This window comes from Hypanus sabinus, chromosome 10 (genome assembly GCF_030144855.1).
Source record: "Hypanus sabinus isolate sHypSab1 chromosome 10, sHypSab1.hap1, whole genome shotgun sequence".
In the NCBI taxonomy this organism is placed as follows: domain Eukaryota; kingdom Metazoa; phylum Chordata; class Chondrichthyes; order Myliobatiformes; family Dasyatidae; genus Hypanus; species Hypanus sabinus.
Window position 1 is genome coordinate 28,707,313 of NC_082715.1, and position 13,658 is coordinate 28,720,970.

The 13,658-nt window shown below is 36.2% G+C and overlaps 1 protein-coding gene across 1 annotated transcript in view; it reads right to left on the bottom strand.

Moving 5' to 3' along the window:
- Positions 1-910: 910 nt before the first annotated feature.
- The window catches only part of stx7l (syntaxin 7-like), a 45,349-nt gene continuing 32,601 nt past the window's right edge, over positions 911-13,658 (bottom strand). The window contains exons 7-10 of the mRNA XM_059981578.1: positions 10,468-10,561; positions 6,564-6,636; positions 5,219-5,301; positions 911-4,448 (exon numbers count right to left, since the gene is read on the bottom strand). Coding sequence (XP_059837561.1) covers positions 4,353-4,448; positions 5,219-5,301; positions 6,564-6,636; positions 10,468-10,561 — 346 coding nt within the window. The 3' untranslated portion in view covers positions 911-4,352. The remainder of the gene's footprint in view (positions 4,449-5,218; positions 5,302-6,563; positions 6,637-10,467; positions 10,562-13,658) is intronic.

Consider the following 13,658-nt stretch of genomic DNA (forward strand, 5'->3'; position numbering starts at 1 on the left):
GACAGGAAAGGAGTGGAGGGTTGTGGGCTGAGTGCGGATAGGTGGGACTAGGTGAGATTAAGAGTTCAGCACGGACTAGGAGGGCCGAGATGGCCTGTTTCCGTGCTGTGATTGTTATATGGTTATTATTAAGAACTCCCATTCTTCTCGTAAAGGAGTTACAGAAGCCTGAAAGCACACATTCAACAATTCAGGAACAGCTTCTTCCCCTCTACCATCCAATTTCTGCATGGACATTGAAACTATGAACACTACCTGACTACTTTTAAAATGTCTATTCTTGCTGTAATTTAACTATTTAATATATAGTTACTTCAATTCAGTTTTCTTCTCTGCTATGTATCGCATTGTACTGCTGCCAGAAGGTCAACAAATTTCATGATATACGCCGGTGATATTAAACCCTATTCTAATTCAAAGGAAGACATCAATACAGGCTAATTATTGTATTTTTGAGATCTGTGCAAACAAACATTTTAATGACACCAAAAGTAGACAACTGCTCAGTGAGCTTCAGCTATTCTGTAAAAGCATCAAAAATTAAAGCCATTAGATGTTTTGTTCTGACCTGAGGAACCCTGTGGGCAAGAACAGTATAACAGCATTTTTATTGGCTTATTCTATTTTTAAGATGGGAGCTGGCTGTGTTTCCTCAATGACTCAGAACAATTAAAGGTGTATCTTTTAACACCTCCAGTGTTTTCCCTCGGAAAATTAACTTTGTCCCATTAGATCGTTCATGCTCAGAAAGACCTTTGCATTTTACCTAATAACTTGAGATGAATTCAAACACACAGAATTATGAACTTCATTCAACAATTTCAGAAATACATAATTACCAAAACAATTTCTTCACAACCAGTATTTTAAAATATTTTTGTATTACATTGAAAGATGGAAAGTCTAAATGTATGTTTTTATGCATTTATTTCAATTCCTTACATATACAAGCTTTACTATTAGAGTGAAATATGGCCTCACAATGGAAAACCAAAGTCTGGGTATTTATCACCATTTATCAAAGAGTGATCAATTAAAACCCTAATCACTACTATTTACCCAAAATACTATGATCATTTTGAGTTTTGTTCTAAATTGTTTTCTTGTAGAAATCGTATGTAATTTGCATTTTCCTGAAAGTTGCTTATACAATGCTGTGTGCCCGTGTTGCTTTGCAGGTCTTTTATTGCACCTCTGCAAACACATACTTGTGCATATGACAGTAAACTTGAGTTGAAAAACAAAGATTAATTTATACAGATGAAAAGTTAACAATTTATATTTTGGTTAGAATTTAATAAACAATTCTGTCATAGATTCTACTAATCATAGCTATAAACTTTCCACGTAATATTTTACAGCCTACTGTACATCAAAATGCTTAATTAGCTTTTAACTCATCATTATATTGATGAGATGCTGTACCCAGTATCAATCTGCACTTTCTCTACAGAGAATTGCATTTACCATGCAAGGTGATCAGAAATCATTCCATTTATCCCTCCAAATATAGTCTTTTATCAGAGCAAAATTTGAGTTCCATTTAATACTAGGGAGATAAGAGTTTCATCTATTATTACAAGTCAATGACAGTTGCTTTTAAGCTTGCTTTGAAAATGACCAAATATTATCAAATGTCCAGATGAACCTTTGCAATTGGCAAAACTGAAAACTTACTTTCTCAATATAGAAAATCTAAAGATATGGAATCTTTTGTTCATTTCCCTTTAATAACCTTCTACACCATCAAAAACTGCCTTCTGGGGTAGAGATTTAATCTGTCTCCCTGATTTGGTTGATGGCAACCTATATTTTCTTAGTGACTCTTTATGAGAAAGTAGTTTAAACAATGATGAAAAAATTCTGCATATTCCCTGCATTATTTTACTTAAGGTATAGTAACTAAATATTCATTAGGTTAGCAATCTCACATTTACGATAGACAAATACTTTCAATAATTTAAAATCTGATCTATCACTTAAAAAGGTGTATTTAAAAATATCTGAATGCAGTCTCAAAAATTTAACAAAATTAGCAGATACTGAAAACTTATGGTGTTATGCTGGCTTTGCACCAGAAAACCTATACACTTAGAATATGATTTTTGTAAATGGACAAAACTTCAAGAAACTGTATGGGGTGGAGGTTCATTGCTTCAAGACTGCTGGCTATCTGCTCTTGGGCCAAGGATTTCATGCTCTCTCTGGTAAAAGTCAAAGCAGTTCGAAAGAGTCGATAGCTAGGGCACTGCACGTGTTGCACCTGTTGTCATACACACTAGAGCTCACTGATGTGAAGCTACTGAATGCTCGTGAACGCTGAAGCATCAGCGCACTTACCAAAAGTTGGAAAGAAAAATTACTTTCACTTTGCTATTCAAGGAGTAAATCAAAACATATAACAATTTAAAAACAACACGAGTGAATCTGCAGATGCTGGAAATAAATAAAAAACACAAAATGCTGGCAGAACTCAGCAGGCCAGACAGCATCTATGGGAGGAGGTAGTGATGACGTTTTGGCCCGAAACGTCATCACTACCTCCTCCCATAGATACTGTCTGGCCTGCTGAGTTCTGCCAGCATTTTGTGTTTTTTAACAATTTAAAAAATTCACTCATCTTTCTTGCAGTGATTCATTTGAATAGGATTGCTGTACTTGAGTTTGTTTCAATCTCACGTAGACTCAATGGGCAGATTGTACAGCCGAGCAAATGGAAGCTTGTGTCATCAGCATGATGGGGTTTAAACCCAAGACAGAGATGAACACCAGTGGGAAAAATTAATTCTGGTATGCATAACACATACAATGCTGGAGGAACTCAGCAGGTTAGGCTAAATCTATCATTCTGGATTTCCAAAATCGTACTGGCTATCCAACGTCTTACGGTTATAGGCTAGCTTGTACTTGAGAGGATCTCATTCAATTTTATACCCACAGGTTATTGCAGAAGGTTATCCAGTTTGATACTCATCACTTCACATTACTGGAAAATAAGAGCAGGCAGAACAATTATTGATCAACATCAAATTAGTTCAGGGGAAACCTTGTTAAACAAATGCAGTTCATCTGGTAAAGATAATCTTAAAAGCACTGTGGACTGTGTATGGAGTTGAGGGTTTAAAAACATACTGCTCCTTTAACATTGATGGAACAATAGAATATTTCCAAGATAGTGTGTGTGACATGGAGAAAACATAAAAGTAGTGGCATTCCATGCACTGCTCCCTTGTCCTACTTGTGATTGGCGTTTCAAGTCCAGAGGTCTGCTAAAGGCCTTGACAAATCATTGAGGTTAATTTTATAATCATTCAAATTGCAGCCATACATCTACAGAAGTGAGAGTAAATGTATTGGTTAGAAAATGAAGTCTCAATTACTTCGGCATTGAGCACCAAGTGTCAATAGAGATGCACGCAACAAGGCAAATGCACAGCAGTTCATTGATTATTCAAATTAGTGTATTTGTACAGATTTGAAAGATTACATAATTCTTTCGTGACTTCAATATTCTTCAATTGCCACCTTGTATAAAGTTGTTTAACAGCATCAGGAACACAATTATATAGAAAAAGTTTATTTAAGCAGCATTTAGATTGTTATACCAGTCTAATTTTAAATCCAAATTTGCAAAACTATGTGGACACATAGAAGTTACACCATCTTGAGTGTATTAAAATGTTTAATACATCCCTTGGAATACAAATATAGTCCATTCTGTATTGTTCATTAAGATAACACACAATACAAAGGAGTGTAATCTGGTACAAAGTCAGACTGGTTCTATTCAGTGCAAATATTGCAAAAACAGGATAATGGCAAGTTAACTTTCAGTAAGAAATCAGTAGATGCGCAGTTGATGAAAACCAGATGCATTATTACTTCATTTAATAACTCATTTGGACAGCCACAAAATCAAGGCTGTCCATAAGCGTTAAAGTGGCATTACTCTAACGGAAAATTGAAGAGTCCATTCGGCACTGGTCCAGGTACACTTATGCCTAATGGAATGCCTTTTGCACATTAATAAGATCAAACTAAAATAAATTTACAATTATCAGCAGATCCTAGCAGTTAATTTAGTTAAGTTATGGCAACTTGGCAGATAAAAGATTCCATACAATGTTTGGCCTGAGCATTAAAGAAATAAAACATTCGATATTATTTAAATAATGGCATCTAAATTAATGAAGCATGGCAGTTTCAATTACAAAATAGATTTGATTACATCGCTAGAAAGCATACTTCAATTTCTAAATGTATTTGAATAAAGTATTTGCCATCCGTAAATAAACTCCGATGTTTAATGCTAACCAGAATTTGAGTGCAATGTTATGCTTGATCTTCCGACTTCATTTTGATACTGATACCCAGATAATGAGTCCCACCACCAAACCAAGGATTAGCAATACGATGATTAAGATGCATATTTTCTTTCGAGATTTGCGCTATGGGAAGTAAAAAAAAAGGTTAATTTCTAATGACATTGAAAGCAATAAAACAAAGGGTTCATGTAGAAATTAAAGCTTGTAACAGAGTACCTAATATAGTGGCATGCATAGTTAAGTGACAGGCTAACCAGAATCAGAAGGTATTTAGAGCTGAGGCATTGACATTTTAATAATTTATATACACGACTTGGGTGAAGGGACCAAGGTTGCTAAATTTGCTGTTACTCTGGGTTAAAAGTCAAGCTCTTAGGAGTACATACATATACTAAAGGAATATAAATGGGTTAAGTGAGGGGGAAAAGTTTTGCTAATGTCAAGGGAAAAAGATGAGCTTGTGATCACTGGAATTTGATGAGCGAGACGAGAGTGAAGCATGCAAGGTCCCAAAAGGTCTTGATAGAGTAAATAAGAGAATCAGAAGAAGGGTCATATTTAAAAATGTGAACAATTTAAGAAAGATGAGGAAGCAGTATGTGTTGGGCTAAAAATTAAATCGTTTATGATCTTATTTAGCAACATCTAAAGTGTTCCCTAATTCACATGTTGTATTACTAAATGAAAACTCATATTCAACAGTAGTGGGCCTTGTGTGCAAGAGAAATAAAGCAGTGTCCATTTAATATAGAATAATTCAGGCTAGAAGTTCAGCAAAAGAATACTTTGATATGAATTAGATCTACAAACAGCAAAAAGCCCAAATTCAAATTCATTCTCAAATGCCTCATGCATCGTGCCATAATCTATATGCAAATCAGAAAAGATCTTACTTGATATTCAGCTGCCCTACTAAGCTGCTGGTTTGCTTGTTGTACGTGTACTTCAGCAGTTTCCACATTGGCTTCTATGCTATCTGCAGAAAAAATATATTCAATTATTAAAACTAAAAATATCAAATTATTCAGAAAAATAACCCACACTAACTTCTCAAATTATCCTGTCATTGCAGTATATTTGATAGCATTTGTTACTCTTCACATTGCAATCACTTGTGAATAAATTCAAGAATCAATAGGAGTGTAGTTATAATGCATTTACAGAAATAGTTGATTGTTAAGTATTAATCAGACATCTTGCTGCCTCTTTACAATCTTGTATTTTACCATTACACACCAAGCACATTCCTTAGGCAAGCAGGTAGGCTTGAAACTTGGGAATGTTTAGGATGTTATATTACTGACAACTGTATTTAAAGCTGTTTTAACTTCATATAGTTGCACCATATAATTGCACTGTAATTAATGGACTTTAATACCAGGTTATAAATTATGGAAAGATCCATCTGAAAATATGTGCCTTTCATGACTTCATTGAATTTTTCAGTTTTCACCCTAATTTTGACTAAGTCACTTTGCTCTTCTTGCATTTTATTTTGAAGACTGTCCTTAATTTATCTCGGTTATTTTAAAGACTTCCTCCTCAAAAACTTTAAAAATCATAAACACTGATATAAACTTTGATCTAAGGCACTATAATGCTCACAAAAATAAAAATCTCGGGCTCAGTTCCTCAGACAGTGCACTAAACCACACCTGCCTCAGCTCTGATCTGAGCTCGTCTTTCACTTCTGTTTTATTTACATTTATTTGCTTGTCTGGTAACACTTCTCTCAAGCACTTAGCCCCATCAACCTGTCACCTCTACTTGGTTCTACTTTCTATGAGTCAGACTCAGACCTTAACCTCATTCATTCAGGAAATGTAACAGTAAGACCCAAGTTCAACATAAGTGCAGCATTTTGACCAACAAGTAATGGTATGGGGCAACATCAAACAGTAGTCATTATTCTGTATTATTTTAAATTATTTGCCACATACACAGGAAGATGAGAATGCAGTAGTTTTACAATTTGTAAGACACATTTGCTACCAGCTCATCTTACCTTGCCCTAAATTTTAAGCTTCTAAATTTTATACCTGTGCTTACTTAAAATAGGTAAATACTCACTCACATACAAGTTAGGAAAATATTATGTTTGGAAATTGTTTTTTAAACATAGTTTTTCACTCAAAGTTTTAAAAAATTGCAATTAATTAACAGTCAACAAAAATCCATATAAAACAGAACCCAAGGCTGCACAATTGAGACAATTTATTGGAATACCAGACTGCTTACCAACTAGGTCTCCTTGTTCATGAATCATCATTCCCAAATCTTTGAATATTTCATTAATATCCAAGATATCAGACTAAAAAGAATAGAATTGGTAAATGTTTGTCAGCATTTTTAAAATTGAGAAATGTTTCAGTTATTTCTTCCATCAATGAGAATTCTATAAATGTCTACATCTAACTTTACAAAACCTTGGTTAAGCCCTAGAAGAAAGATGTGAATGCACTGAACAGCATAGAGAAGATTCACCAGGACGTTGCCTTGGATTGGACAAGCTTAGTTCGACAGAGGGACTAGGAAAGAGGGCGAGAAATAACCCGAGTATGTTAACGAGAAGCTAGATAGGGGAGCAAATTAAAATCTTTTTCCCATGATAGGGTATCAAACTAAAGGAAGAAGTTTAAAAGGAGATCTGAACGATGAGTATTTCTTTAAAAAAAATAGATTGATATCTGGCCCACACTGCCAGAGATCCTGATGGAATCCAATAAATTACTATGTTTAAGAAGCATCTAGACCAGGGGTGTCAAACTCATTTTAGGTCACGGGCTGGATTGGGCAAAATGCAGCTTCATGCGGGCCGGATCAGTCGGGCGCGTGCGAACGCAGCTTTCTTTGCCTCCGTTTTTTCAGCCTGTTCTCATGTGTCTCAGTCTCTGCTATAACTACAAAGTGTTTCACTTCACAAATTCCGTTTCTTATGAAGAAGACTGCTGAGCAAGCATTATTTTTATGATTGGTATTAACACAATCATAGGCTTCATATCGCCGGGCCATTAATAATTAAAATAATAGATCTATCTAAAATGATCTCGCGGGCCGGATATAATTGATATAATTGTACGCCGAGCCGGATATGGCCCGCGGGCCTTGAGTTTGACACCTATGATCTAGACAGTCATTCAAACAGGCAAGTTATAGAAGGGTAGTCATAATGTGGGCAAATGGGATTTATATGGATGGCCAGAATGTTAGTGGGTCAAATGTGTTGTGTGCTATACAACTATAACTCCAAGTATTTGAAACAAGTATAAGAGTGTTTCAACTGAAGCAAGAAATCTAGAAAGTAGAATGAAATGAGCATCCATCTTTTCACTTATCCAACAGCAGCAAGGTTCTTACAGATGGTATAGACAAGAACAAAGTCTTCAATCTGTCATGATTAAAAGCCATACAAACTGTGAATTAGAAAAAAAATGTAGTAAAAGAGTACACCTCTTGAGATATCATTCACTGTAGCCCCAAGCTTTAAGGCTGTGATGTCTGTCTGATGTCTGGATTAAAGGATCTCAGCAGACCTAAAGAGATACTTGTGAGTGAGGTGATAGATTTTGATTCAATGATTCATACTGGAGTAAGAAAGGAGGTTTAACTAAAACGACTTGAGCAAGTAGGCACTAAATTAAAACATAGAACCACAGGTAATAATCAATGAATTACTATACAGTCTATTTGCAAACTGGCATGGTGTCAACTAGATCAGAGTTGAATGTGTGGTTCTGGAACAGTAAAAGAAGTGAAATTAAACTTTTGTGGCAATAGCACCAGTTCTGGGGGAAAAAAGAATTTGTTGTGTTCTTTGAAAGTGGGTGTCAGTTAATTCAGCTGGGACAAGCATCTTGGTAAATCAAATAATTTGGGCTGTAAACAGGATTAAAGCGAAATAGTGAAAGGTTAGGGGTGTGGGGGCATATAGAAAGTTAAAGGATATGGCAACAGTTCAGGATAGTTCTGTGCACAATGAAAAGTCAATATGGCAAGAATAGACAGCATTGAAATAATAAAACAGTGCAAAAGTAAAAAGCATGAAAAGTAGCAAAAAGGAAAAATTAAAATTGATCTGAAAGCACATAACATGAACAACATAACAGATGAATTGATAGCAGAAACGGAAATCAATGGGTATGACATGGTAGCCATTGAACAGATATAGTGATTACAAGACAATCTAACCAAGGAACTGAATGTTGTTGCAGGCTTCTTGATATTTCAAAAAGAAACTCAAAGGGGAAGTGGGGCAGCGCTAAAATAATCAATGAAATCAGTACAACTGTGCGATAGCTCAGAAGATCAAGATGGAGAATCAGTTTCAAAAGGGAAAAGAAATAGCAAGCAAAGAAAGTCACAGTTGGAAGTCATCTACAGGGTAGGGTATTAAAGAAGAAATAACTAACAGGCATGGCATTACAGTAATAACTGGTATCCTTATTTTAGTAGGTATGTGGAAAAATGGCCAGAGTGTACAGGATATAGAAATCAAAAGGCAAAGCACTGTTTAAAGTAATAGGAGACATTACATAATAAATCTGTTCATAATACTCAAATACACACTCCAAAAAACTGGAGACTTTGCAAGGAAGTTGATCTTCAAGTGGTGAACTAAAAAAGTTGCAGATGATATCAAATTCAACAGAAGGGAACAGGAAGGCATACAGTGTTATGATGATTTGAGCTAGGCCCAACCATGGAAACATTTTTGAAATCAAAGGATGACAAAAATAATGAGAGAAACAGTCTTAAGGTAAAATAGCAATAAATATGAGTACAAGCATTTGAAAAAAAAAAGGAAAAAAGTAACCAGTGGTCCTTCAGAAGATTGGGGAATTAATGAAAGGAAATAAAACGGCTGACACTTTGTAGAAATATTTTCTGTTTATGTGATACAATAGAGTGAAGGTGTCCCATTAATAATAGAAAACCCAGAAGCATTAAGGATGGAAAGATTACAGGTGGCCTGTTTTTTGAACGTTCGCTTTACGACAGCTCGCTGTTACGAAAGACTTACATTAGTACCTGATTTCGCTAACCAAAGAGGATTTTCGCTTTTACGAAAAAAAGACACCCGCTTTATATGTGTGTTTACCCCAAGAAAGACTACCATGACTGTGAAGTCTTGTGTGGGCAGTTGTGTGCGCATGTGAGTATGTGTTGATTTTCTTTTCCAAATCTATTTTGGCTCACTGTCTTCCCGATTTTGATAAGTGAAACTACGCCATACATACAATATTTCTACTTTATATAGGGTGTATATATATCATATCATTCCTGCTTTTACTATATGTTCATGTTATTTTAGGTTTTATGTGTCATTTGGTAAGATTTGGTAGGTTATTTTTTGGGTCTGGAAACGCTCAAAAATTTTTGCCTTATATATTAATGGTAATTGCTTCTTTGCTTTACGACATTTTGGCTTACAAACGGTTTCACAGGGACAGTCTACCTTTGGATAGGGGAGAAACCTGTATAGGCAAACTCATGAAAATGAAAGCTGACAAGTACCCTGCAACTGATAGCCCACAGTACATTCTAGAAATGTGTATTTGCTTTGATTTCCTAGAATTCCTCTATGTAGAAAATAGTGTTGAACTAACTGATGTTTAGTTACCTGCTTATAGTTCTTATAAACTGTAGTGGAACATCATACCTGAAGGTAACTAATATCAATAATAACTGTTTTATAGTAGGGCAGCTTAACTACTTTTACTCAAATCGGTGGTACCTTTAAACAGCAGGCAAAACAACATTTCCAACCCTGCTCCAATTGCATCTGGCATTTATGGTTTCTTTAGTAATGCATACGGAAATTCAATGTATCAAAAAGTCAGAGATTACTCTCTCAATGAAGTTCAATGCATATGGAATAACTAATTACAGTTTTTTGATCCACAGGTCATCAAATCACTAATAATGAATCTTAACAAGTGCATGAATGTTGTAGTATTAGCATACAATAAAATTTGTATACTAGGTTTCAATGTTCTATAGGAATATCACACAATTCTCAGCATCAAAACTTAACACTCCAAAGGGAGAATTACATACCAAATCCTCAAGAATGACAATTCATTAAAGATACATAAAATATTAGACATTTTATCGTAATATTCAATATACTGTGAAAACCTACCTCCAATTGCCTAATAGCATTCTCTCTTTCTTTAATGAGCTCCAGGTCTTCTTCTGTAATCCCATCTTCCACTTGATCTTGAAACTGATTCGGACTATATGAAATGAAATTGAAACCCAGTATTAATAAATCAGCGATTTATTCCTCATTCTACCCTAGCACAGACATTAACACTTTTCCTCATTTCCCATCCTTCATTGCTGTGTGAAGGAAAGCTTGTTATCCCTAACTTCATCCAGCACTGCTACAAGGACATCAGCCTGAAACATTAACTATACTTCCCTCCACAGGTGCTGGCATTTCCATTGTATTGATCTTTTTGTTTTAATCCCTGTTGTATTCCCCAAAACATATTTAGCATCTATGTCAACTGTTCCTCCTTCAGCTACAAAATTATAAAGAACAGCATCTTATTTAAAAACTGATAAAATCAGTCAAATCCCAACAAACATTAAAACTCAAATTTTACAGTCCTTAGCCAAAGTGAGGAATAAATATTAAGTAATTTCTATAGTGGATTTAACATTTGATAATGTTTCTGCTGTTAAATGCAATTCTGGAGTGTCTTGGTGTGGTACAGCAGTTTCGATTGAATAGCCAATTATTTTGAGGAATCCAGCAAGCCAGTCATGAAAAGAAATTAAATTAAAAAGTAAGAATTATAATTTAACCATTTAAAAACTTTTACAAAGTGCAAAGCAAGGAAACAGATATAAACAATTTTTTAAAATAAATTGAAGAACAGAATTTCAATTGATGAAAAAGCAATCCATACAACTTTTCAGCAGGCAGTGAGAGAGTAGGCACCCGTCGATCCCAGGGGATCATTGGTTTGCACCTCTGGTGGCCTGTGTCCTCACCAGGGCTGGATGATTTGAAGAACTGGCTGCTGCCCATGCAGCGGGTTCCCCCTCTCCAAGTCGCTGATGTAGTCCAAGGAAAGGGCAAGCACCGATACAGCTTGGCACCAGTGTTGTTGCAGAAGGTGCCAGAGTGAAGTTGTAAACAACATAAAACTGCCTTAGGGACCCCGGCTCCGGATTTCTTCCTTGGGAATTATTTCCAAAGCCTTTTTCATGGGTGGGCATGGCCGCAAGGCAGCAAAGGTTTAAAATCAGTTTTCCTTCTCCTAGGTGGGTTGCTGCCCAAGGCTGATAAGCCCCACCTGCTCGAAAGCATCAATACTTGGAAATTATTAATTTTGGCTTACAACACCATTAAAACTCAATTAAAATTAATTTAAAAAAATATAACTTCATTATATAATTTCATTGCTTTTGTTACGCCTGTGGCCCCCTCCTTTTTGAGAATCACAGGATCGCTATTGATTTGGGTCAGGAGACCCAGGAAATGAGAGAGAGACACGCAGATTCCTCAATGTTTGGAATGTGTCCTGGGCCTCCGAGAGACAAAGCCACGAATAATGGCCATTATCTCTTGGAGACGGAATTGTGTAATGAGTACTGTACGATTCATCGAAGTCCCAGGCAATGAACAGAGGGAGGTTGGTGGAGGGATTGCATCATCCCAACCTGATTGACATCTGAGACCCTGTGAGTCAGGATAAAAGAGGGTCTGGGGAACAGCCCCTTTAGACGCACCAGAAGAAACGCTAGAAATCCTGTAACAGCGAAATAGCGAAAGCCGGTGGAAGGTCCACGTGTGTCCTTTTCCATTTGCCTTGGAATTGGTGGGCCTTGCCACGGAAGAACGGCTTTAGTTAACACAAAGGAGAAATCAGCCCCCACCGACTCTCCAAGGATTGACATCATAAAAGGAATGGGCAAGTTTAAACTCTCTCTCTTGACTCCAACCAAAGGCTGCAGCCTGCAGCTTGAATGAACTTGAGTGACTTTTATATTTCCATCGGACAATACATTATCCCCTAGACAACGATAGAGCTATTTCTTATTGATTATTATTATACCCGCGCTTTTATATTTAGTATTGACGACGTATATTGTCTGTATGTTTGCATTGATATTATTTTTGTGTATTTCGTCAATAAATACTGTTAAAAATAGTACCATCAGACTTCAACGGACCTCTCTATCTTTGCTGGTAAGTGACCCAGTTACGTGGTACGTAACACTTCACACAAAAAAAAGTTTTAAATATCCAAGATGCATGGGAGATAACTGAACATCCTCTGAAACTGCCTTGAGGTTGCGGTGCTGGTGTTAACCAGTTGACACTACTTTTCCTTTAGCCTCCTCATTCATGTGCCTGTAGGTCTTCCTATCAATGCCTCTTATTGCCATCTCCATCCCCCAAAGCCTAAGGTCACATTCTCCCCAGTACATCTACAATCACAGTAAGATCTATAATCTGGCTCTGTGTAATGTGAGCTAGAAACATAACAATATATATTATGGTGGAGGCGGATACAATAGGATCTTTTAAGAGACTCCTTGATAGGTAGATGGAGCTTAGAAAAATAGAGGGCTATGGATAACCCTAGGTAATTTCTAAAATAAGTACAGTTGAAGTCATAAGTTTACATACACCTTAGCCAAATATACTTAAACTCAGTTTTTCACAATTCCTGACATTTAATCCTAGAAAACATTCCCTGTCTTAAGTCAGTTAGGATCACTACTTTATTTTAAGGATGTGAAACGTCAGAATAGTACAGAGAATGATTTATTTCCGCTTTTATTTCTTTTGTCACTTTCTCAGTGGGTGAGGAGTTTACATACACTTTGTTAGTATTTGGTAGCATTGCCTTTAAATTGTTGAACCTGGGTCAAACGTTTTGGATAGCCTTCCAAAAGCTTCTCACAGTAAGTTGCTGGAATTTTGTTCTATTCCCCCAGATAGAACTGGTGTAACTGAGTCAGGTTTGTTGGCCTCCTTGTTCGCACACGCTTTTTCAGTTCTGCCCACAAATTTTCTATTGGATTAAGGTCAGAAAATGATGTCAAGTCTAGTTCATCCTTGGGAGCAATTTCCAAATGCCTGAAGGTACCACGTTCATCTGTACAAACAACAGTATGCAAGTATAAACACCACAGGACCATGCAGCTGTCATACCGCTCAGGAAGGAGATGCATTCTGTCTCCTAGAGATGAACGTGCTTTGGCGCAAAAAGTGCAAATTAATCCAGAATAACAGCAAAGGACCTTGTGAAGTTGCTGAAGGAAACATGTACACAAGTATTTATATCCACAGTAAAACGAGTCCTATATCGA